The sequence below is a fragment of the Drosophila eugracilis genome, unplaced genomic scaffold (assembly GCF_018153835.1).
Source record: "Drosophila eugracilis isolate 14026-0451.02 unplaced genomic scaffold, ASM1815383v1 contig_1858, whole genome shotgun sequence".
In the NCBI taxonomy this organism is placed as follows: domain Eukaryota; kingdom Metazoa; phylum Arthropoda; class Insecta; order Diptera; family Drosophilidae; genus Drosophila; species Drosophila eugracilis.
In genome coordinates, this window is record NW_024572708.1 from 715232 (window position 1) to 742097 (window position 26866).

At 41.1% G+C, this 26866-nt stretch overlaps 1 protein-coding gene across 3 annotated transcripts; it reads left to right on the forward strand.

Annotated features, from left to right (window-relative positions):
- Window positions 1-1837: 1837 nt before the first annotated feature.
- LOC108110075 lies at window positions 1838-26386 on the forward strand. Of its 3 annotated transcripts, XM_017218959.2 has the most exons (11): window positions 1838-2563; window positions 15709-15885; window positions 18430-18642; window positions 19880-20698; window positions 20983-21162; window positions 21232-21627; window positions 21866-22340; window positions 23102-23662; window positions 24417-24518; window positions 24580-24738; window positions 24819-26386. In XM_017218959.2, the coding sequence occupies exons 1-11, from the start codon at window positions 2467-2469 to the stop codon at window positions 25042-25044; spliced, it is 3405 nt and encodes a 1134-aa protein (XP_017074448.1). In that variant the 5' UTR covers window positions 1838-2466; the 3' UTR covers window positions 25045-26386. The 3 variants fall into 3 exon arrangements, with proteins under 3 accessions (XP_017074448.1, XP_017074446.1, XP_017074447.1); XM_017218957.2 differs by lacking the exon at window positions 23102-23662 and having other exon boundaries at window positions 1839-2563; window positions 24816-26386; XM_017218958.2 differs by lacking the exon at window positions 23102-23662 and having other exon boundaries at window positions 1839-2563.
- The last annotated feature ends 480 nt before the right edge of the window (window positions 26387-26866 follow it).

The following is a 26866-nucleotide window of genomic DNA, read 5'->3' on the forward strand; positions in this document are numbered from 1 at the left end:
GTTTCCAGATCGTTTGGAATGCTCGACTGCACTTTGCTCGCAACCCAATTCGTTGTCACATGCCCCACTCTACTCGACTCCACCTCACCTCACCTCACCTCATCGATCTTCGATCTTGGCCAGCTGCTGAGCTTCATGATGATGATCATTACAATATAAGGCTGGATCATTTTGCATATTGCATTTGGCCCACATGTGTCACACACACACACACACACACACACACGTAAAGAACGAACGAAATGTGTGCGTTGGCCGGACATTAAGAAATGGGAAAAAAACAAAAACTGGGATGCTGCAGTGCATCCATGAATCTGGATTCTGTTCGCTGCTCTAATTTTCTGACCATTTGGCTTACTTACCACCAAGCCGCGCACCGCGTTCGTGCGGCATGCAAATGTGCGGCATTGTGCAACGTTGGATGTCCAGAGTGTTCAATTTCCAGCATCTATTCTACTTTGTACTCCGTTCACGTCCAGTTCCAGGTCCACACATATCCAGCAGGTTACCAAGACCAGATCCAGCGAGGAATTCTTCTAAATTGGTCCACTTACCAAGACATAGAAGTTGAGAGATGATGGTGGATGATGGTGGAAGAAAGAAGAGTGGTGTGCACTGGGGCAAAATGTCAGCGAAAGAAAGATTTATCTAATTAAGATTTTGTGATGAATTTTTGTTTATATTTTAAGAAGTCTTGTAGTGTAGGATAGAGTACTTAAGTTAATGTAAAAGGTTTTAAAAAAACCTATAAAACTGTAAGATCCTGTAAAACTGTAAAGATCCTGTAAAACTGTAAAGATCCTGTAAAACTGTAAAGATCATGTAAAACTGTAAAGATCCTATGAAACTCTAAGAGCCTGTAAGCTTAAGTTCTATAAGTCAATGATGTGAATTGATCTTATTTATATTATATAGAGATCTTATCTTTAAATTAAATGTTTAATTTGTAAGCATAATTATCACAGTTTGCTATATGTTTTTAAGTTTTTCCTGATAAGCTAAGCAACCAAACAAAAATATGTGTATTTTATGCTAAAAATCTCTTAAAAACCAAAGAAATAGTTTCTAATTCCTACCAAAACGTCTACAAATAAGCAATCTAAGACTATAAACTTAAAAGTATTTTTTAAAAATCAATTTTTAGCTTAGAATTCTTTAAGTTATCCAAAAAAATGGAAACTAAGAACTTATTTTTAATATTAACAGATGTAAGATAAATATAATTCTGGATTTATGACATCAAAAGTAACATATTTCTCTGTGATATGATTATAATATTAATATTAATATATTAAATTATTTTAATAGATATATCTTATCATTGATTTTTAGCCAAAAACTAGCAAGAATTGTTATAAGCTTAGAATATATATATAATATATAGTAATAGATTAGAATTTTGTTAAATTTATATTTTATGCTACCAAAAACTCCCCATTAACCCCCCTAAAACCCCCTCTCTATCCAAGCTAGCTAACTAATATTCTTTGATTTTCTTTCTTAGCGTCCGTGCCCCGTTACAGTTGCATAACCTGTATTAGTTGTTATTACCGTTTTGGAGATGATGGCCCGAGAACATCGATTGGCCTGGCTTGGCCATTGATCAGCAGCGGGCCCTGAATTGCCTGCCTGCCAGCTTGCTGTGTGATAGCTGGAAAAAGGGGCGATGAAAGGAAGGGAGGGGGCACGGTATTTGGCAGTTGGCACTTGCCAAAAGCGCAGCAAGTGCTGCTCACGCATGCAACTGACATTGACGTCGACGCTGGCCGAGGCAGAGACTGCGGCAGAGACAGGTAAAACCAGGTAGCTTACAAGCTTACAAGACGCACGGCGCGACGTCTCCAACTTTCAGTTGCTTTCGAGCTGCACAAGGCGACGGTTGAAGTTTTTGGCGCTTACCGGTTAGGGAAAAAAAAACAACTTCCACAGAAAGAAAAGCAAGAGAGACTATCTCTAGAGAGAGAGCAAGAGCAAGAGCGAGAGCGAAAAGTGAAAGACCGAGAAACCAGCGAAGAATTCTTCGTGCGCGATCGCCGACTTGAAATAACTTCAGTTGCCCTGCAGAATTCCCAGCGAACGGTTCGTTCAGCGGAAAATCGCGTCGCGTTTTTGCTAAAAAAAAATATTTCACTTATTTTTTTTTTTAAGTTCGGTGCTTTCGGTGCAGTGTGTTCTGTTATTATTATTAGTTACAACAATTATTTTTTTTTTTGGTTTTTATAAATAATCGAACCCCGAACTTCCTGTGGCATGTCGAGGCAGCAAGTCAAACAATCCCAAACTCGTGCCAAGTGCTAAAAAAAATCATTCAAGGAAGTTCCAAAAGTGTGCGAAAAAAAAGGTTTTCAAAAATCCCGCAAAACCAAAAAAAATATAAAAAAAAACCTAAAAAAATTAATAAGGAAAAATTAAAAAAGTATAAAAAAGGAACTTCGCCTAACAGGAGGTGTGAGCGAGAGAGCGACAATGCATCGCACGCAGCCGTCGCTGCCAATGCCGCTGCTGCTGGCTCTGGCGTTGGCGTCGGCGCTGGCTTTTGCGCAGGCGCAGTCGCAGAATATAGGTGAGTGTGTCAAGCGAAAGACGAAAACAAGAAAGAAGTGCTGCGAAAGGTGCTAGAACGACCAGCGGATACCCTGGGGTGTTTGTTGCTGAGGGGGATATAGATTTTAAGAGGATATATCTTAGGGATTGGGAAACTTTTAAGAGAACTTTGTTAGATTTTTCCTTGATGATTTATCTTTAAAGGGTTAGCTCCTTTCTCATTTGTGGAAGAAGTTTTTCTACCGGAGAAGCTTTATTATTTCGAATTTCTTAAAAACCTGTATTAACCATTTCTAAAATATTAAAAAATTGTAATAATACCTTGCAATGTATTCCAATTTTCTGATTAATATCGCTAATTAACTATTTAAAAGTTAAACATTTAGCTGGCACATTTAGAGAGCGCCATCTATGTAAGAAAACACCTTCAGAAAACGCATTCAACAGCACAGCCTTGACATGTGGGAACGTTTTTAGGGCGTTTGGTTTTTAACACAAGCTCATTTGCATAAATTATGAAAGCTTAATTAGCCTGGTCTTAGCTTGGTCTTAGCTCTTAAATCATTCCGAAAATCTTCCGACAGATAGACAATACATTCATCAAAGCGATCTAGCTGGAAAGGCATTTAATTTTATTTATATAGCCACTAAATGGAGGGAACTTTAAAGTCTACAAACTGTGGGAACTTTAAAGATAATTTATTAACTAGATATCCCATAGATATATTCTATTAACAACTTGTCAAGACTTTATATCGACTTATAAGTTGTATATGCCCTAATTTCTTAGGGTATTATGAAGAAAAAAAACCGCACCAACGGCACTCCGGAGCCAAAGCAAACAAATTTTCTCTCGTTCTCGTTTGTTGTGGATCCCACTTGTTGCTCTGCTTCTTCTCCTTCTTCTTCTTCTTCTGCTGTTTCTGCTTCTTCTTCTTCTTTCTCCTCATCTTGTTGCCCATTTTCATCACCCATTTGCCGTGGCACTCCTAAAAAAAACACCAAAAACTGAATCCCCTTTTTTTTCCAACTTATTTCACATTTAATTTTATTTTTGGTTTTTTGTTTTTGCATACATTATGTTTGTTGTTGTTGTTGTTGTTTTTGTTGCTGATTTCCGGTTCTGATTCGAAACAAAAACAAGGTTTTTATAATTTGTATTATTTTTAATTCGGCTGCGTTTGCATTTTTCCCACGTTAATAAACGGGCGTCCAGGCTATCGGCCAACTGGACTGTTAACCATATTCCAGTACCAGTTCCACTCCCAAGTCCAGTTCCAGTTTTTTTTTTTTCTTTTTTTCGTCTTCTTCTTAAGCTGAAACTGCGTCAAGTGCTTTCTGCCGCCCGGTTAATTGTTTCGTGGGATATGCGACGACAAAAAGTGAGGCGAAAAAGGGGGGCGTGCCAGTTGGGCATTTGCCAGGAAACGGATGTTTGTTTGGGTCAGCAAACAATCGGCCAGCCAGAGGGGCAACACCCAAATGTGGCACAGCTCAGAAAGACTTGGGCAACAAACTGGCCGCATATGCACGTGGCAAGTGCAGTTTGAGGGGGAAATGGGAGTGCTTGAGTGTATGTGATTAGAGATTAAAGATCTTAATTGAAAGATCTCTTAGGCAGGAAGGGGGATAGAAAAATGTTAGAAATTTGTAGGATTAAAAGACTTAGGCAACGAACTTTGTTTGTTAAAGTTCCAGCAGAAGTAAACTTACTTTTTATATTTTTATGAGAAAAACTTAAAAATATAGAAACTTACTTTCAGGTTAAACTTAGTTTACAATTTCACCTTTCCCATATCAAAGTATTGATACTTTTTTCTGGGTCAAAAAAAAAAAAAAAAGTGTAAGAGAAACACCTGTCACCGGTAGTCAGTCGTCTTCAATTACCTGTAACATATCGAATTGCCACAAAGAACCCAAATTGTGAATAAGGAAAAGGGCTCAGGGCGGCGGCGGCATTGGTGGCGGTGGCTAACTTTTACTCAAGACTTTTACCGCTTTACAGCGGCGGAAAAATCTTGTAAATTAAGTTAAATTAATCACAGACAAAGGCGAAGAACATACAGAAACTGAAATTAAAAGAAAATTTATGATCTTCGCCAGCGCCATTCCACAATAAAAGCGACAACAATTGCGACTAGTTTGTGGGTTGTCTGGCTCTTAGAGGTTGGCAAAGAGAGAGAAAGAGAAAGAAAAAGAAAGAAAAAGAAAAACACAAGGCGCACTGAGATCTGTACAAATCTGTAATGTTGGGAAAGTTTTATATATATCTGCTGCGGCTGCTTTTCCTTCGTATTGTTGACAATAAGAAAAGTAAAAGTGCCAGGCAAAGATGGCGAATCGTTAGCTGGGATGATCAAGCACATGCCCAACATCTAATGGCTAAAACGTAATATGATGAGGAATGGGCTGGGTATGGGCTGGGCTATGGATTATGATTTGGAGATGGAGATGGGCATGCATGACCACCAAGCTCATCATAATCATCATCAGCAGCAGCAGCAGCAGATGCGGAAGCAAGGCGCCCCGCTTAATTGCAATGCGAAACTTGCAAAGAAAAGATACTCAAACTCAAATACTCATACTCTTATTTGTACTTCATACCTTTTGTAACTGCCTTGCTGCAGATACGTGAAACGATACCTCAAGCCATCTGCTGCCGATTGCTGCACAATGAACCGCAGCAATTTGTAAGCTTGAAAGGGTGGTGGTGGTGGTGGTGGTGGTGCACGCATGCCTGCCTCCTTGCGGTCGCCAGTTTTTGTTTTTTACATAAGACCTGAGCTTTTGCCACAAGGAAGTAGGAAGTTTTTCTCTGGTTTTCTGGAAAAACAAGCAGAGTGCGTGGGACAGCTAGACCTTCCAATGTTTTCACTTTCAACTGCCACTCATTAGGCACTCAATAATGATGATTACAAGAGTAATACTACTGATGATCATGATGATGATGATGTTGCCCATGCGGGTGACAGTGTCTGGCAAATTGTTTTAAGAGTCCATACTTAAGCATGTTCAACTTCACCTATTTACGCAACTTTTTCGGTGCTTTTGTTTATATATTGTTTAAGGTTTTTTTTTCTGTATTTGTTATTTTTGATTTTGATGTGTTGGTCTTATTTCCCTGGCACGTAGGTGGGCTGGGCTGTTGCGCAAAAGCTGTCAATGGCCTTGCCAGGTACTCATGCACTCCATATGTAAATCAACGACGAGAGTGACGAGCATCGCAAGCAAGCAAGTTGCCAAGCAATGCCAAATCCATTTTGACAAGAAACTGAATAAATTTTAGTTTGGTTTTTCAATAATGAAGGGAAAATGTTGAAGGAAAAGGTCTGGAAAGATCCATAAGAAAGGGGAAATTTTTAGTAAACTTTATTGCTGCTTTACGTTTAGATTCTTCTTCTATAAATTCTTCAATTTCTTTACCTATTTATACTACCAATTAGTCATGGTAAATATTTTTAAAAACCTTATCTTTGATCTCTCCATAAATACCGATCTTTATCTTTATCTTTATCTTTATTCCACTCAAATGCGAAAAGTGGCACCTAATCTTGGCTGCCTCTGCCTCTGCTGCCCCAGTGATTTCATGCCAAAAGATTTTGTGCGAAGAATTGACTAGTTGAGGGAGTGTCTTCTGCCAAACTGATCTGATCTCATCGCAGCTCTTGGCTTGACTCTGGATGGCGGCATAAATTTCCATCACCTTTCGATGTCATTCAGTGGGCTGAGCTGAGCTGAGCTGTGCTGGGCTGGGCTCTCAGCTACTAATATGATTCTCAGGCGTTGGCATTAACTTTTTTAATTGCCATAAACATAAACATAAATGGCATACTGCAGTTTAAATATTTATCATATATAGTATCTTGATCTACTGCTGCTGCTGCTGCTGCTGCTGCTGTCCCCCTCCTCTGTTAGCCGTTTGGTGGGCCACAACTTTCGCGTTTTGTGTTGAGTATGGGAGATAGGATTGGCCGGCTAGCGTCGTGTGTGAAATTTTAATGTCGCCGGTGAAATGCTCGAAAAGTGAAACTAACGTCTAATAAATAAATTAAATTGTTTGCTATTAGCAGCGCATTTAAATGCCACCAAGAAAGTTGAAGCCGCAAAAAGAGAGAAACAACAACAAGTGGACAGAATTTATGCGCGTATTTCAAGTTTTTCTTTATATGCTTTTCTGTTTGCTTTTCCTTTCCTTTACTTTTTCTTTGGTTAATTTAATTAATTGTAATATATGTACATAGAGTACATAGAGTACATAGAGTACATAGAGTACATTGTAGAGAAGTGCCATGGTGCCGTTGCTGTAGTTGGCCATTGCAAATTGGCCAGCAACAAGCAGCAACGTGATTCACGACTGGCTCGAAACCAATGCCAGTGCAAAGGCAAACAATTGTAATTGTTATTAATAATTGCTTTTGGGTTAATAACTTTAAACGCCGCCGCTGCTGCTGCTGCTGGTGCTGTTTCTACTGCTCTTGTGCGTTTCGTCACTGGCCCAAAAACGACGGTTGCAAATTGCCATCAAAACGAAAAAAAATATATAGAAAAAATATGAGAAAATATATATAAACTATCGTGAAATAGTAGTGACTTGAGAGTGATTGATAATTTGGCACAGCTGTCGATAATTATCGATCGATTGCATTGATCGAGGTCTCAAGTGTGAAAAGTTAGCCAAGGTGTAAGCTAAGAGAGCTCTATTTTGTAAATTAATTTTAAAGGGGAATTACGAAAGTAATTAAGCAATTTCTTTGAAGAAATTAAAAGAGTTAAAAAAGGTCGTAATAAGTTCCTTATTAGTAAAAGAAAGTTGTTAGATTTCCATCACTAAACACCTTTGCTTCTCATTGATTTCCCAAATCCATCGTTGAACCGCCTGGCACTGCAGTTTCTTCCCTAAGACTTTTTAATATTTTAGCCATAACGATAACACTTATAATAACAATGGCCATAACACTAACCATAGATTATGATGGGGGGCTGGGGCTACCTAATTGCGGACATTGGACATGGACATGGATGTGGCTATAGCTATGACTATGGATGTGGATGTGGCAGGCAACGCATGGAAATTGCAATTTGCTTAGCTCAGTTGTAGTTTATGGTTGCTGATGTTGCCGATGTTGCTGATGTTGCTGATGTTGCTTTTGTTCCGCTTGCACGCTGAATGGAGAGGCGATGGCGCCATCTTCATCATCATGATAACCATAATGATGAGGAGGGGCAAGTTCAATGACTGCTACTCTACTGCCGCCACTCTGGGCAATCGGAAGTGGAGTGCAGGCTCTGGCTCTGGCTCTGGCTCAGGATGAGTTGGCAGTTTTGCAGCTGCGGCCAATCAATAAGAGAGCAACAGCTTGCAGCACCAGCTACAGTTATGTCTTGTGGCAAGTTGCTACACCTGATTCCAAATCCCCAAGTCGTCGTCCCCCCCCACCACCATCTTGATTCCAATCTTTTGATGTCGTAACAAGCAACCCGCAACTAGCGGTATATCTATATACCTCTCAATATATATATATATTCAAATCGAATTCCCCAAGAAAATATCGATTTTATTATCAACGACGTCGTCGTCGTCGTCGACCACAAAAATGTCTGAAGTGAAAATATTTATGACAAAACTGCGGTCTCCCTCACTCTTTTTTTTGGATTTCTAAACTAAAACTCTTTTTTTTCCCTTAAGACCAACCGGCCGACCCGGCTTTAATTTCCTTTTCGTATTGGGGCCAAGCTTTGATTTGTGGCTGCCCATTTGCATAGAAGAGAGTTGACAAAAGTCCAGAAGAAGAAGAAGTAGTAGTAGTACCCAGAAGAAAGGCCCAAAAAAGACCGAAATTGAAGAAGAACGGCCAACAAATTCTCGGCTTTGTGTTCTCCTTTCTTATGCAAATTGCCCTGTAAACTGTTGTTTTTTTCTTCTTTATTTTTTATTCTATTACCATTTTCATTTCTTTTTACCTTTTTGTTGTTGTTAACTAGTTGGGGTGTCTCTCTCTCTGTGTGTGTGTGTGTGTGTGATTTTGGAAGCAGTCTGACCATAAGCTTAACCCCAGCATTTGTCCACTTTTGGTGGCAAACCCAAACGCAAGCCCACAAAAAAAAGTATATATAAAAAGCAGCCATAAAAACCAAAGTAGGGGCAATCTTCGCATAGCATTGAGAATGTGTGTGTTCGTTCACAGGCAAAGCAAATTAGGCACAAAAAACCAAAAGCCAATGCAAAAGCCACACAAATTAGCAACTGCAATGAGAACGCATCTAAAATGTACAGTGGGCGCCGGCTAAGTGCCAACCGTTGCCGGTTTTCTTAACTCCACGGCAATCACTCACTGTGAAGTCTTGACTGTGGCACGAGCTGAATAAAAGCAGCGATGTTGCTGCGGTGCAAGTTGCTATCGTTGCTGCTGCTGCAGGTGTTTCACAGCTGCCAAGCAGAAATACAAACACTCACTCATACACTAACACTCACTTACATGTACTAACACACACACACAGCCCAGATTGCATTCTATCTTAAACTGCATTTGGGCCGCAGTGACCCAGTTTTGCAGAGGCAGAACAGTGAAACAAATTGGGCAAACTTTTGCGAGCTAGAAAAGGAAATATTATCTAGGGGGTAGGGAATATATGAAGGTAGATAGATGGAGGGGTTTATAGGTAGATAGATGGGTATATAGATAGATAGATAGATGGGTATATAGATAGTCAGATGGTTATGTAGATGGACAGATAGGTATATAGATAGATAAATCGGTATATGGATAGATAGATACCTACATAGATAGATAGATCGATAGGTAGATAGATAGTTAGATGGTTATGTAGATGGATAGATAGAAAGGTATATATAGATAGATAGATGGGGATAAGGGTAGATAGATACCTACATACAAAGATAGATAGGTAGGTAGATAGATCGATAGCTAGGTAGATAGATAAATAGATAGACAGATGGATGGGTATATAGATAGTTAGATGGGTATGTAGATGGATAGATAGACAGGTATACAGATAGATATATAGATATATATAAAGATTTATTTGGCATTTTTTAATGATATATACTCGCAGATTCAATATTCCTGCCTTTAAGAACCATTCATTTTATAATATTACTTAAATTTGTATCTTAAATTCTTGAAGACACTTAACAGAATGACTTATATCTTATAAAAATTCCTAAGAAAAATGCTTAAATTCTTCCAAAATGATATAATTTCCATTTAAATTATTTAATTTCCTTAAAAATTATATAAGTTTTCATAAATTTATATAATAATTTTCTAAGCTTCCAAATAGTTTTTTTTTTCCCTGTACACCACAGAGAAGGACAACCTGAACTGGGGCTGATGATGATGTTGCTGCTTCTACGCTTGCACATTGATTTGCTGTGCCCGGTCGGTCGGTGCTTGGAATGCGGTCAACTGGCAAACGGCAAAGACGGCTTACAGCTTCCAGAATACTAGCTACTAGCAACTAGCAGCCTAGTATCTAAAGTCCAGCATTCAGCATCGTCGGTCAATGTCGTCGATCGTCTTTTTGGCTTGCGCCGAGATGATGGCCCGTTGCTTGGCCTTGCTTTAGAAGCGGCAATCAAGCGTTTCCTTTGCGGCAAAAGTGCCGCAAAATCATATCGAACCTGTTATAAAGCTTCGAGTTAGATCCACAAAAGCCACCAAAGAGGAGGGGGTGACGTCGGGTGAAAGATGTTTGCCACCAGTGGTTGGGCGAACGGAATCGAATGGAATGGATGCTGTCATTGTCGTCTTTCAGAGACAGAGGAGAGTCTAGAAGACTGCCAGCAGCAATTCTTCTCTGTTGTTGTTCTTCTACCTCTGCTTGTTGTTGCTGCTGCTGTTGTTGTTATTGTTGTTTTACGTAACTGTTTACGCTTGAAATTTATTGTTGCTGTGCGTACCGTTACATAAAAGAGCGGCAGTGTTAGGTAGGAAGGGGGGGCTATCATCGCTGGCATGTTTATTTAATACGCTTAGCAGCTCTTAGCCAGCCAGCCAGCCAGCCAACTAGCTCACAGACGTTCTTTGATGTCTCATTTAATGCGCATGATGGGCAATTTTTATGCGCAATTAATTCCAAAAGGCAAGAACGAACGGCGACTGTCGAGGAATACCAAGAGCCAAGGGCAGTCGCCCGGACAGAGTAGCACTGAGAAAAAGGAAGATTAAGTTGGTTTTAAGCTCTGAAAATTGCAGCTATGTTAGGAGTAAAGAAAAGTTTTTTAAAATATTGCATTAATTGATATAAAATCTTAATTTTTTACTGATTAATAGTTTAATTTTTAAGTTTAGGCGGAATTTTTAAATAATTTTTATTTAGATTTTATTATTTTCCTCATTTCTAACAGTTATGACCCATAGGTGGCGCTATTAACTTGTTCTTATTCAAAATTACATTAATTTATACTTTTTCCAAGAAAAATTCTTTAATTTATTAATTTTTAATTACTATCTATCATTAAGCATCTAATTTCTTTCAATGTAACTGCAATAATGTTAACCAAAAGTTGCATTTGATACCCTAAGTGAGATCCTCTGGCGGAAGTTCAAATCAAAATCAAAAGACTTAGGCAACGAACTTGCAGCTTGCACAAGTCTCGTCTGGCCAGGCGCATCCGCCAACAAAAGCAGCAACAAAGACAACAACAACAACAACAATAACAATGGCCACATTGCGCAAAACTCAGTCGTCACTTGCGAAATCTTTTCGATGTTCTCCGGCTCTCCGGGTGCGAGTGTATTTGTGTGTGCGATTTTAACGAGGTTCTACTAATTTGGCCAAGCTTTGGCCAGCTTACCGAAAACAACACCAAAAAGCTAAGTTAACTGGGTCAAGAGAAGCGCGCCGCTAAAAGGAGAAGAAGCTGCGTGAGAGCGCTGGCCATTCCAGCGCCAATTTATGTAAATCCAAAACCAATCAGCAGCAGTCTCCCCCCTCTTCGATGATCATCATCATCATCATTATGTTATGGCCATTATGATGGTGGGCTAACGGTTTGAGCCGCTTCTCCCGCCGTTTGGGTGAATGGTATGAAAATTTCTTTTTCTTTTAGTTTGTTTTTTGTTTATTTTTTCTAAGACGTTTTTCCGTTTTGCTAGATAGATAGATTTGTTAGATAGGTTAGATGGGCTAGGGAAAACCTCGCAATTTGGGTTAACGGGCGGCGGCAGCACTTGCACTTTCCGCCCAAAAAAACACACAATGCTAAGATATTAACATCGAGATCAGATCAAGATGCGGAGTAATCGACGAAGCGTAGGCGCTTGGCAATCAGCGCATGACGTCCCAGAACTGCACTGACTGCAGAAAACCTTTAACCAAATTGGGCATCTGGAATCTGGAAACTCAAATCTAGGTTTTCTAAATACTTACTACGTGTTTTTCTTATTAACTAAGACAGAGACAAAGAGAGAGAGTTAAGACTAATTAACGTTCAAGTCGCCAAATAAAAGATGTGGCCACACCCCAGGCTGAAGCACCCGCCAGGTGTGGTGGACTTGCATTTAAAATGAAATTAGCCGACATACGCAAATTGCAGACTGTGGCATGTGGAATGTGTAGGTAGGTAGGTAGGTTGGTTGGTTGGTTGCTAGAAATATATATATATGGCAAAAAAGGAAAATGGAAAATGAAGAGTTAGGCAGAGGGGGAGAGGGAAGCTAATATGCAGGTTGGGCCTGGGACCAAAAAGCCTGGGCCTAAGTGGGGGTCACCATTAGCCATTTGCAAGTGCCTGCAACTTTCTACGCAACGGATTGCAGGTTGCAGCAGCTGCACTTTAAGCTCCCCTTGTCGAATCGCATTAATTGAGGCCTGCACTCAACCGGAAACTGGCTGGACCATTCACACTTGCCACTCTCATTTGTGGCGAGTATATTTTGCATATAAATAAGAGACAGGCGATGAGACAGGGCAAGGCAGGTGATGACGGATTCGATGGCCTACCATTAACCTTTTCTTTTTAACTTCTTTTGCAGTTCATTTACATATTACATAAGTTAATGAATGTTTTGACATATAAAAAGGGGTTTATAATGGATGTTTATGATGGGATTTGTGTTATAGATTATATAGTTTATAAAGGTGTTTATATTATAGAAAAGTTATTCAGTTTTCTAAGATGTAAAAAGAGAAGATAAGCTAAAATTAGGCACTAAACTATTTGTTAGGCTTGTCTTTGGACTTAATTCTTTATTAGATAATATCATAAAAATATAATTTATATATTTTTTAACATATTTTATACACTTCCTTAACACCTCCATTCAAGTTTTCTTAATTTCTCTAATATTTATGTTTATTACTTTTCAACTTCCACTTTAACTGCTTGAAAATCTCTGCCACAGCAACCCCAAATTAATTGCCGCTTTCGTTTTTGCTTTTTTAAATATGTTTTTTTCCCCAGCTGTGTTTGCTATTCAATAATTTTTCTTTTCATTTAACTCTCTTTGAATTTCCCATATTTCTTTTTTTTTTCGGCAAATACAATTTTCGATTTTTGAGCTACATTAGACTGCATTTCCCCCCTGCAGAAAAACCCAAAACGAAACCCCAAAAAGGCAATCAAAGAAAAGGCGTTGATGGGTAATTTGTTATTACAATAGCAACAGCAACAACAATAACACTAGCAACAACGGACCATGTCCGAAACTAGTTGGATATTATAACGGTTATTATGATTATAATGATTATTAGATGATTTTGATCCGCGCCAAGACCGCGCACTATGAATATTCCATTCCGTCTTCCATAATCTTGAATGTTCGTTCGTTTGCTGGCCAGCCAAGTTGGCTTGTTGTACAAATTGCTGCTGTTGTTTTGTCAATGGTAGCGTGCTTTTTTCTTCTTCTTCTTCTTATTTATTTATGTAGTGTATTTGTATATGTAAGGGGAGGGGGAGGGGGGGGTGGTGTATAGAGGGTATGGAGTATGGGTATCACTTTCACTAAGTTCGCGCACATAGAAAGCAAATGAAAGCAACGCAAACGGCAATGGCAACAAGTTGCTGTCTGTGTCTGCCTTTGCACTTTAAGGTATTAGCAGCTCCCACTCGAGCTATAAAATACAGTAAAACCAGGCCCAAAGTACAGATCCCAAAAAAAAAAAAACAAAAAAGAGAAAAAAGAGCTAAGAAAAAAAAAGTTTGTATAGTGGCGAACTCTCTCATGCATGGCCGACTGGGCAACCTTTGGGGTTTGGTTTTTTTTTCTTTCGACGCACAGCGTGGGAGTCGTCATTAAGTGCTGGTCTGGCCTGGCTGGCCCTCTTCCTCTGAGGGGGAGAGGAAGAGCAACCTTAACTGAAATTGAAACCGAAACTTAACCGAAATTGAAAATGCCTCATGAACTTGATTTCTTAATTTGCCTTTGCCCTGCATGACAAATGACTTGCCTAAAGTTGGTGCCTTTTTGTTAATTTCAATTTGCCCGAACTAATTTGATTTGTTTTTCCAGCGGAAAAGCTGGCGAAAGAGCTTTTTCTAGTCTGGATGAGTTGGCTATAAGAGAAGAACCGTTATGATGAAATTGCACTGGCATTGGCATCAGGGAATCAAGATTGTATAAGAAGCTGGCTGCCACTGTTGCTGCTGGCAGCAATGTGTAGCAGGCAAGACGTGTTTTTCGGTACGATGTTGCAGCTGCTTGGAAAGTTGCACTGCACTGCTGTTGCTGCTGCTGCTGCTGCTTGTTGGCTGCTGGTCAAATGATGTTGCAGTTATTCGACCATTTATGGCATGCCTTCTCCTTCTCGCCCCCTGACTAACCCCCCCTTTGCGCCATCACCATTACGATTATGCAAAGTCGCACTTGGCATAAAGAACAATTTGAGCTTTTTTCGAGCTGTTGGGGATGAATCAAACTCATGACATTGGATTGGTTAGTTGGATGGCTGGATAGCCTGGGAACTGCTCAATTGAATAACTAATCATACAAATGCCGACGACGCTGCAATAATAACAGCAACATCAACAGCAACAGCAATAACAACAAATTGCAGCAGCAACACATTTGATTATTGCACACGGCTGGCTCGCATTTTTGCATAGATACGAGAGCTTGTACAAGCGGCAGCTACAACTAAATTGATGGCTGTTTTTGCTGTTTCTGCTGTTGTTGTGGCCATTTTCTCACGCTTTGCATTGACAACAACAACAACAGTAGCTATATAAAAAACAACAACAACAAGTACAACAGTCGAGAACATTTTGCAATCTGCGAATGCCAGAGATTTTTCGCCAGGCGTCGCTGCGAGTGACCAAACTGGAACGGAACTTGCTTAATTGTCAATCAAACGCTGGGGGAAAATCCACCTGACAAAGTCTCTATAGTAACAAGCAATGAAAAACTCAAATAGCTGAGATTCTTTAAGAGGAAAATTAAATGGGAATATGACAAGGAAGGGGTTGGGCTTAAGGAGTTTTGTCTGTAAAACTTATATTTTTTTATGATTTTTTGGATTTTGAAGATTAAAGTTAGATTTGGGGATGTGCTGATTAGTTTTATGAAGATTTAATAGTAAAGAAGATGTTTTAATTAAAATAAGAAGAGTTATGGATAGAAAAACAAACATTAACTTTGATATTCATCTCAAACTTAGTCATAATTCTAAATTTTTTAAGACAAGTTTCAATCTTTACAAACTTAAACCCTTTAAAACCAATCAATCCCTTTCCAACACCCTAATTAACATTTAATCGCTTCTTAATTTTACTTAAATCTTACCCATAAAAACCCTTCAATCATCATTCAATCCCAACTTTCTATCAATGTCTAAATTCAATTAAATAATCTTCCATCATGCCAGACATCAACAACCCAGAACCTTAGAATCAATATTATTCTATGCCCCCCTCCGTTCCGACTTAATCAACATTTAATCGAATCTTTCTGAGGAATTAATTTGATAAATGATGAAGGGGATATATACTCTTAGATACATATACATATATATATCTTACCAACTTAATTCGCTGAGAACTCCATCGAAACCTAATTGGGAAATCAATCAAAAATGATTTGCCCGCTTAGGGGGCCAGTGCGCTGGCCACTGACGATGAGAACTCTTTTGGGGCAATCGAAGAAGAATATTTCCCCATAATCGATCACCATATAATCTAATATTCTCTTCTCTTCTTTCTTGCAGATATTGGATGCAGTTTCCCTGGCTCACCGGCGCATAGCAGCGTTGTCTTTACCAATGCGAATCTCACCCAGGGCACAGTGGCCTCCTACAGCTGTGAGCGGGGTTTTGAGCTTTTGGGACCGGCGCGGCGTGTCTGCGACAAGGGGCAATGGGTGCCAGAGGGCATTCCGTTCTGTGGTAAGCATTATATACAAGAAGAAGAAACAAAAAAACAAAAACAGAAAACAAAACAAAAGACTGCGGACACGAACTCGCTGTTCGAGCTGCCGTTCGTCAACTCAATTAGCGCCTCAATAGCAACTTCGATTCCAAATCGGACGTGGACTGGGAACTACTTTCACCGCAACGAAATTTGAAGCGTTCTCAAAATATTTTAGCAGTGAAAGAAAGGTTTTGTGGGTTGGAAATATGCAATGTAGAAGGTGGAAAATAACTATTTTTAAAATTATTTTTATGAAATAATGTCAAAAAATTCACAAAGAACAAGGAATTCGCAAGATTTTTAAGCAGGAAAAAGCTAAACAACCTTAAAACAAGGCCATCTTATAGGCTTCTTAAGAAGACAATCTAAAACCTTCTTCATTTTCTCTCTGTGTAAGACTCTCCCCTGCGAAAGAGAGCAAATGGCATTCCAATTGAATGCAAAGTTGTTAGCCAAAAGCGAAACATGATTAACAAAACGCGCGAAATTGGGCTAAAAAAAAAAAAAGAGAAGCCAATGCGTGTGTGTGAAAAAAAAAGAAAGAAAGAAAGAGCAAGGCGGGGGCAGGCGAAGAAAGACGGCCAGGGTAGTTGCCAAAGAGAAGCCGCGCGAGGTGGGAAGAATTCAACAATTGCCCCGCTCTCGGCCAGATTGACCCACTTTGTGACTACCAACAGACACGACGAAAAATACAAAAGAAAAACAGACTAAAACGTGTCGGGCACGAAAATAAATAAATAAATATTCTAAATGAATTTCAAACTAGACATGCACTTCCGTGAGGCGGCCCCAATGATTGACACAACCAGAGCGGCCTGCAAATGGTTTTTTGATACTTTTTTTTTTGATTTCGTGAATGAATACCGGATTTCGGTTTGAATGAATTGATCGATTTGGTGGGGGGAGCCGTAAAATTATTCTCTACTCAATAAGAAGGGGCGGCACTTTAACGATCCATCAAATTTTCAACGGGGTTTTCTTTTGTTGAGTCTTAGGAACTGAGAGATTTCAGCGATAAGTCGATCGATCGAGACAGTAGTTGGTGTTGATGGGCGTTGATAAAGCCTGGGAATGTTAAGGGGAATTCCGGGATTTATCAGGGAAATATTTAGGGGATTAAAAAGGTGGTAAAGGGAAGAAAAAGGTAGGAAAACTATGAGGTTTTAAGTTAAATGAAAGTATAACAACACAAATTTATCAACAAACGAACATTTTTAAACATTTTAATAAGAATAACTGCTTAAATAAAGATCTCTCATAGACTTAAGAAGCTTAATTAAACTAAAAATTACACAAAAACCAACCTTTTTCCCACAAACTTTGAAAAGTAATCCCAAGAATTTCTACAATGAAAGTAAAATCAAATCAAAATTATGATTTTTTCCCATTTTCTGACCCAATTAGTTTTTAATTATTCTTCTTTCCGATAAACCCATTAATAAACCCTTGAAATTCCTTGGCCCAGACTCGATAGATTTATGATTTTTATAGGCCCAGAGAGCTGCTCTTTTAGACCAACTCAGCAATGACCCGCTGTGTCAGCTGATTGCAAGTTGATGACGCCTTAAAAGAAAAGGAAAACAAAGCCAAAGATTTCCAAAAATGAAAATCGGTCTTTCACATGTTGAACTGTAGGCCAAAGTTAGGAATTCGAATTGAGATTCGAATTTGATGTGACTCAGCAGGCTAGCAGGCTGTCTGGCTGGCAAGCGATTGGAAATTAATTAAAAGCAATTAAATAGCATTTGTCACACCGGCTAAAGCACCTGCTGGTACACAGAAAGAAATTGTAGCTAGTGACAGGGGTTAGAAAGCAACAACAGCAGCAACAGTCGTGTTTCCAAGCCGCTGAGCTGGGATCCGAAACCCGTCTTATCCGACAGATGCATCTGATTAATGAATCCCAATGCCGCAGAAGTGCGTGGCGAGCGCTGTAATTAAGACCCGGCCAGGTGAGCAAGTAAAAGTTGAGCCGACATTAAATTTCACTTTTGCTTTTTGCCCAAATATCTATATATAAAAAAAATCTTTGGCTAAAAAAAAACTAAAACATAAAGAAGACAATGGGCCATAGCCATAGAATGAAGGTCTCTTGACAAATTCGCCAGGCAGAACATTGTTGGATTTTGTTAGACTTTCTGAGTTTTGTTATTGCTTTGTTTACATCTTTTGGATTTTGGCCACAAACCGTGTCATGGCCCGGGGCCAATTAGCCGGGCCTTGGGCTCACTCTGGGAACTCTGCTGGCTATCCGCTACTATCGGACCAACTTTGGTTTTTGAATGCCCACCAGCCATAGGACTACTGCTGACAAATGAAAATTTGCTGGAAAACTGATCTTCATCGCCGCATTGCGCCTTGAATTCCCAAATAATTACCTCTGTGACCCTTAGCTCTGCACTTAGCATAGAGCTTAAAATGGAAATTAAGTTTGTTTTTAGTATAGAAGATAACTTATAGTAACTGGGATTATTATTTTATTTTTCAAATATAAATTTTTTTTACTTTTTTCCTTGCAGTTTTAAACGTTGCCGCTGGAAAGGCTCCCATGCAGATTTCCACTGATGGCGCTGGTGCTCCACAAAAGGCCATTGATGGATCGACGTCTGCCTTCTTCACGCCAGAGACCTGCTCCCTGACCAAGGCAGAGCGTTCGCCCTGGTGGTATGTCAACCTTCTGGAACCCTACATGGTGCAGCTGGTCCGTTTGGACTTTGGCAAGTCTTGCTGTGGTAAGTTGGGGTTAAAAAATCTAAACCAAAGTACATAAAATAAGTCAAAAATATTACTCCTTTGGTAAAAACCTAAAATCCCGAAACCACAAAAATGGAAAGTGACTGATTAACAGACCCCACTTGATTCCCCTTTTTTTCGGTTTTACTTGCAACTTCAATTTGTGGTAACTTTCAGGTGGTGAAGGAGGGAGGGGAAAAGGGAAAATATCAAGTAAATGGCGCTTAGGCGGCCCGTGGTTAATCCTCAAGCAAATTGATTAAATTGAGCAACTTTTTCGCTTTTATTAAGAAACCGCAGCAGCCGACTATTATCGCGTTGGCCCAACCCTAAACCTGTCGCAAACATATATTGTGCCGATAAAGCCGAATAATAGACCTGCTTGGACCGCATTCTGTGGACGAAACTCTCTTTCGCCCCGTTGGACAGTTCAATGCTCCGTTTTCCCAGGCTGCCATGCTACCATGCTACCATGCTGCCAGGCTACCAGGTTTTCAGTCTCTCTTTCCAAGCACAAATGGCAAATGCCTCACGATCTTCTCCCCCGAATCGTCTTTGTTTTTTTTTTTTTTTTATATAAAAAAAATGCAGAAAAAAAAGGGTTGCCGAAACAGCGGCGGCGGTAAAGCAAACAACTGCCAGCCAGTTTTCCCTAATGCTTTCACTTGCCAGCAACCTGAAGTTCCCCCAACTTCATCTCCATTGCCATCGCCATCGCCATCTCCATCGCCATCGCCATCGCCATCTTCATCCTCATCTCCATTGCCATCTCCTCGGATCTTCAAATCGGCGCGGCTGGTTATGTGATTTTCGTGCGGCTCTGGCGACGACAGCAAAGACTTCGACTTCGACTACAAGTTCGACTTTAACTTCAACTTGGTCTCCAACTCAAAAACCCAAAGAAACCCAGACCCAGTGAGTCAGTGCGGCCCGAAATTTATGATTACTTTCACTTGGCTGATGCCGCCGATGCTGCTGCTGCTGCTGCCGAAGCTGAATCTGAAGCTGCGTCTTTGAGCCAAACTGAAGCTGAACTGAACCTGCCTGACCCGCTGACAGACAAAGCCATAACCATAATAATGACAACAGGAATACCAATAGAAAGAGCTGAGACTGCAGTGGGGCACTGCGAGAAATTAGGGGCATAGTAAGAGGGAGTGTTTTAAGTAGATTTTAATCTAAGAAGAACAAAAAAGTTACCTATACCTTACTAACCTTGATTTTCCTCTTTTGCAGGCAACAAGCCAGCCACTATAGTCGTGCGAGTGGGCAACAACCGACCGGATTTGGGCACCAATCCTATCTGTAATCGTTTCACTGGACTCCTGGAAGCTGGACAACCACTCTTCCTGCCCTGCAATCCCCCAATGCCCGGAGCTTTTGTCAGTGTCCACTTGGAGAATAGTACACCCAATCCACTGTCCATTTGCGAGGCTTTCGTCTATACGGATCAGGCTCTGCCTATCGAAAGGTGTCCGACATTCAGAGATCAGCCACCAGGTGCTTTGGCCTCCTACAACGGCAAGTGCTACATCTTCTACAACCGCCAGCCATTGAACTTCCTGGATGCCCTGTCCTTCTGCCGCTCCCGTGGCGGAACTCTGATCAGTGAAAGTAATCCGGCGCTGCAGGGCTTCATCAGTTGGGAGCTGTGGCGACGTCACAGGAGTGATGTTAGTTCCCAGTACTGGATGGGAGCGGTACGCGATGGTGGCGATCGTAGCAGCTGGAAATGGGTTAATGGCGATGAACTGACTGTCTCCTTCTGGAGTCATCCTGGTGGCGATGAGGACTGTGCCCGTTTCGACGGTTCCAAGGGCTGGCTGTGGAGCGACACCAACTGCAATACGCTGCTGAACTTCATCTGTCAACATCAACCGAAAACCTGTGGACGACCAGAGCAACCGCCTAATTCCACAATGGTGGCCTTGAATGGTTTCGAAGTGGGTGCCCAGATCAAGTACAGTTGTGATGCCAACCACCTGCTGGTGGGTCCAGCCACGAGAACATGCTTGGAGACTGGATTCTACAATGAGTTCCCGCCCGTGTGCAAATGTGAGTATTGAGATGGTTGTAAAGGGATAGAGAAGTCTGAGGAATCTCTGGAATTGGAAGATAGGAGATAGTAGAGTTCCTTAATGAATGCATTTTTAGCTAAGAAAGTAAACTTCTGACCTGCTCTTTGGTTTCCATCAACTTAAAATATAATATTAAACTTGAAACTGCTTGTAAACGATTCCGCTTTCTCAGAAATAGAATGATAACTCAAAATATAGCATACTTCTAGGCATATGTATATATTTAGAACAAAATGAGAATCATTCTTAAACCTTCCTCAGATATCGAATGTGGTCTCCCAGCTAGCATTGCCCATGGATCTTATGCTCTGCTGAACAACACTGTGGGCTATCTGAGTCTGGTGAAGTACTCCTGCGAGGAGGGTTACGAGATGATAGGACGAGCACTGCTAACCTGTGACTTTGATGAGCGATGGAATGGACCACCACCCCGTTGTGAAAGTAAGTAGACATAATATATCTTTCCACTAGAGATTCCCAATCCTAATCTTTACTTACCATCACCATTAGTTGTGGAATGCGACACGCTGCCTGGCAATTACTACAGCACCATTATCAATGCTCCCAATGGCACGTACTATGGATCCAAGGCGGAGATTAGTTGTCCACCCGGATATCGCATGGAGGGACCTCGAGTGCTTAGCTGTTTGGCCAGTGGTCAATGGAGCAGTGCCCTGCCACGTTGCATCAAACTGGAGCCCTCAACACAGCCCACTGCCGCGCCAACTGTTCCTGTACCCTCGTCGGTGGCCACACCACCGCCCTTCCGTCCTAAGGTTGTTAGTTCCACGACTAGTCGCACTCCATATCGCCCAGCGGTATCTACAGCTAGCAGTGGCAGTGCCACCAGCACAGTGGGCACGTATCCAAGTCTCAGTCCCACGCAGGTCGAGATCAACGGCGAATGTGAGTAGAGTGCAAAGTATAGAGTCAAGTATCTGTGATCTAGGTTCAGTTCACCTTGGGTTAAGCTTTACGAATTTCCAAAGCAGCACTTTAGCTGCATGCAAATTAGTTACTTACATTCCGTAAGCCTTCTTTTTGCTATCTCTGAAACTAATCACTGTTCCAGTAATCACAGAAAATTGTGTAACTTCGTGTTGGATTTCTAATTTTCTAACGGAATTCCTTTCCCTTTCCTCAGCTGAATCCGAGGAGGACATTAATGTCCCACCAGTGCCTGGAACAGTACGCGAGGAGTTCCCACCGCGCCGCACTGTCCGACCAGTGCTTATCCCGAAACCCAACAGCACGCCGGCAGCTTTGCCACCTACCACCCACCACGTGCCACCTCAACCGCCGTCCACCTATGCACCAACACCGCCACGCAGCTCGCGACCAAGTGGTGCACCCGGCGGTGGTGCAGTGGAGACAACCACACGGAATACTCAGCAGATCATTGCCAATTCACATCCACAGGACAACGAAATCCCCGACAGCGTTAATATCCAGCAAAATCAATCGCCCAATGTCAATGTGCCCTTCGCCGTTGACAATCCCGATCGCAAGGAGACCAAGGAGGCTAAGCTTAATTTGGGAGCCATCGTTGCTTTGGGTGCTTTCGGTGGCTTTGTTTTCCTGGCCGCCGTCATCACCACGATCGTGATCCTTGTCCGAAGGTGAGTCTACAATTTGGCGAGTTTTACACACAGAGAAGAAAGAATGGGATCAAATAGTGATCCGTCTGATATGTTAGAGGTCAATTTGGTCTTGGTCATCAAATTTAAATTTATTTTGTAATTAAATCAAATCAAATATCTGATGTTTAAGGATATATAACATTTTAGGATTTATAATACAATATTTTCGATCTCCATAAAGTAACCAACATAAAAAGTTTCTAGGAACTATCAAGAATATCATATGTAATAAGATCAGATTGACCGCAACTTCATATCGATGAAATATTTTGTTCTGTGCGGAGGAAAGTCGATCGTTGTCGGGGTCACCACCTGCCCAGCCACCCCTCTGTTTGTCTGTCTCTATCTTTGTCTTTTCCCCCCTCTAGCTCACACACGCTGTCTCCGTCTCGCTCTGCCTTTATAGAACCCCCCACCCCCAAAACGCCCACAATTTGTCTTACCCTATCTCTTTCTCTGTCGAGTCCCCCAACTTTGGATGGTTTTATATGTTTTTTTATTTGTGATTTCAGTAACCCCGGAATTAAGAAATCTATCTCACACTTAAAGAAAAAAAGAGAGTCTCTCACGCACACAGACACTCACCCAACAAACACACATACATGCACACGCACATGCCACGCACACACACAGACACACACACACCTGAACATCGAACGCTTTCTCTTTCTCGTTGTACAACTCTCTTTTTTCGTTTTTGCTTCTCCCACTCTCTGTCTTTTGGCAATACCATTCGTCAGCACCCCGAACAGCCAACGGCGGCACCTAGCCAAACACTTAACCGCTTACCAACATCATCATGCTCATCATCACCACCACCAGCAGATCCAGCAGTTCCATCAGCAGAACCAGCACCAGCACCACCAACAGCAGCAGAAGCAGAAGCAGCACCACCAGAAGTACAACAACCAGAAGTACTACCAACCACAAACGAAGAAAAGCCAGGGAATCGGAATCGGGAAGGTTGCCGGGATCGGGATCGGGATCGGAATACCGCGGCCCAGTCGATTGCCCAGCTATGCCACGGCGACGGCCACCAGCGCCACCAGCTATGCATCCACAGCCCAATTAACCCAACTGTTTGCTGGTGGTTCTGGGTCAGCAGGTGCTGCTGGCTTAGAGGGTTGTGGCTATGGTAGCATCGGTTCGAGTGGTGCTGGTGGTCCGACTCAGCCGGGTTCATCCATGTGGTATAGCGTTTTGGCTTTGCCCTTCGATGATCAGAAGCTTGGTCGACGGGAATTCAGCAGCTATGGTCGTGGCTATCGCGCCCGGGCCGGACTTTTCAGCAGCTCCCACATGTGAAAGAAGAAAAAATAAAACCCACGAAAAACGAAAATGAAAACCGAAGAAAAACCGATTTAACCAAGCCAAAGAGACCTGCTACTACCTGGAACCACTAACTAAAAACGTGCCAAAGATGCAAGAAAAACAAACTAAAAAACAAAAACAAAAACAAGAACAATCAAAGCGGCCATATGCACAAATGTAAGCAGCCCAAAAAAAAAACAAAAATTTGTATCAATCAACAACACCACACGAAACAACAACAACAACAATCAATCAGTCAGTCAATCAAACAAGCAACACTGAAACACTGAAACTATAACAAAAAAAAACCTACCTGAAAGCTGCTAAAAGCTGTGAATGCTGTGGGCTGTCCTTGCTGTTGCACCTCCATCAATCAGTCAATCAATCAAGTCAATCAAAGCATCTATCACCCACCCACAAGCCCACACAAAATCGGGACTCTCTTTCACACAAATGCTTACACAACACCATACCAACACACACTGTGCACGCCTGGATCGCTGTCTCTGTCTTTTTTTGTCTGCCTGCCTCTTTCTCTACCCCTCTATCTGTCTCTCTCTCTCTGTCTCCATTCATATCTATCTGTCTCTGTGTGCGTAGTTCTCAGTCTCTAACCCCGTTTTTGTTTGTATTTTGCCTGATTTTTTGTAACTAACCCAACACTTTTTCGTCCTGGCATTCAGCTTTACCACTAAAAAGTGAAAAGTTTCGACTAATGGATATATATTTCTTTACCATTCCCAGAAATCGAACCACTCAACACTATCGCCATCGCGCCTCACCCGACTGCAATACGGTGGCCAGCTTCGATAGCTCCACCTCCGGATCACGCAATGGACTCAACAGGTAAGCTAAGATAACATACAACAAAGAACTTTGTTACCTTACTAATAATCTGCATCTATAGGTACTACCGCCAAGCCTGGGAGAACCTGCACGAGTCCGCCTCGAAGAACAGCTCACACAACGCCCTCCGCCGCAAGGAAACTCTCGATCCGCCCAGCATGACCCGTTCCCGCGACAATCTGCGTGATAATATGCAGCGATCCCGCGAAAATCTTGACAGGTAAGTGTTTTCCATAAATATTCATGCCTTTAGAAAAACCTGAAAAAACACCATTTCTAATTCACATTATACTCCAGCAGATGCGGCAGGGACAATTATGGCATGCGGGATGACTCCGAAATGGTGGTGTCCTCGGTGGTGTCAGATGTGTGTTTGAAGGGCGAAAAGAAACGCCATCATCACCATCACCACAAGAGCAGCTCCCGCAATGGCGACTATCGCGATCGGGATCAGTCATCCGGCAGACGCGAACACCACCGACACAGTGGTGGTGGCGGTGGAGGCGGTGGTGGCGGTCATTATTGACCAACCATGGTCATCACCATCAACGTGGAGCGGCAGTAGCCAATCGAAAGTCGAGGCCAGCAGTCGGTGTAGAAATCGGATTCGGATTCGGATTTGGATATGGATTTGGATTTTTCGTATATGGATTCAAATTCGGAAATCGGAAATTGCAATCTGAGTGCTGCAAAAGCGAGCGCAACAACGAAACGTTTTTTGTTTAATTTTAGCAACAGTTTTTTTTCGCGCTTTAGTTATGTAAGCCAGTTGATGGATCACCCGTGTGGGGTTGATCGAGAATAGGGTTCGGCAAATGTGGAGGAGACTTTTCTGTTCATAGTGAAAAAAAAGGAAACAAAATGTTAAACAAACAGCGCAAGAGATCCTTTAACTTGCAAGTCAATACTTAGCTATATAAATACTCGTACATGCGACATTTTATCGGGGCAAAATACTGAGGCCTCTGAAGATTTAAGAACCATATTTTAAATTTAGAGATTGTAGGGCAATGTTAAAATAGATGTCTTGTTAAATATGCCTTCATTTAGTTCACAAATTTGAACCAATATTAATTATAAATTAATTACATATTTTTTTATAAGAACTCAAACCCAATAATGTCTAGATTTTGATGGTTTTTAAAGCTTCAGAAGCTTTATAAGTATCTATGCACTCGTGCTAAGATTTGGTCCGAACTCGTATAATTTATTCGCAAAGCTTTCGTAAGGTTCTTAGTTAAATTTTCTCTATGAATTAGTTGTATGTAAAGGCATGAACAGGGCAAAAAGGCGAGGCGTAGTTATTAGTTGCAAGGCACCAGGCACCCACACCCACTTCCCAATCCTTCACCCAACCACCACACACCCACTTTCACCCAGCAAGCAGATCACACAGCTGCAGCCAAATTATGTGCAACTTGGTTTCGTTTGAGGTCTCAAGCCAAATCGACTTGCTCATAGTCGCAAATTAGTTACGTAAACACTTACACTAGATAGAACTATCCATCCATTCCTCGATAAAAATCCCAAAAAAACAATCACACAACACACCAATCACAATTGTCGAAATATAAAAAAGTGCAGCATATAATATCGTAGTACGTGTGCCACAGAACTTACTGTATAAAAATCTGCACAGAATCGAACGAGTATATATATTTAAAAAGAATAACCCAAACCAAGCTGCACCATTCCATTATTTTTTTTACCTACCCATTATGTATGTGTATCGCCCTGTATTTCTATTTCTAGAGTCTTGTAATTTGTAGATTTTGTTTTCGAGTGTGTATCGTCGAGCGGTCCAGTGCTAAAACACCGCTTATAGTATGCAATATTATTTGAATTTCGTGCATTATTTTCCAATGTAAATAATAATAATTTATTTCATAAATAAAACAATGAATATTTTTACTAAATGTGATTGAATTTTTTATGTTGGTGTTAGAGGTATATACTTGTTGGATTTTATTGATTTAATATGTCCCCTACCTGTCAGAAGTATTTACACAAAGTATATAAAATATATTAGTTAAATTTGAATTTGAAATTGGCGGGTATTTTTTGCGCGCTGCTAAGTAACGTGTCCTAAAGTGTGCTGTTTTGCGCATTTTGTGCTGTTAAGCGCATTCCCTTACATTGTGCTGTTAAGAGTACAGTGTGCTGTAAAGTGCTTTTTCGTGATGTTAGGCGCGTTCCGTGCTGTTAAGTGTACAGTGTAATGTAAAGTGATTTTCCTTACAGTGTGCTGTTGAGCGCATTTCGTGATGTTAGGTGCGTTCCGTGCTGTAAAGTGCCAGTGTGCTGTAACTATTGTGCTGTTAGGCGCAATTTGTGCTGTCAAGCGCATA

What these genes read in the sequence shown, in the direction of transcription:
- LOC108110075 (XM_017218959.2), top strand. Translation starts at nt 2,467, where the DNA reads ATGCATCGCACGCAGCCGTCGCTGCCAATGCCGCTGCTGCTGGCTCTG. An exon ending in AGAGGGCATTCCGTTCTGTG is followed by an intron (nt 15,886 to 18,429) that starts GTAAGCATTATA and finishes TTTTCCTTGCAG; the next exon opens with TTTTAAACGTTGCCGCTGGA. An exon ending in CTTTTCAGCAGCTCCCACAT is followed by an intron (nt 23,663 to 24,416) that starts GTGAAAGAAGAA and finishes TACCATTCCCAG; the next exon opens with AAATCGAACCACTCAACACT.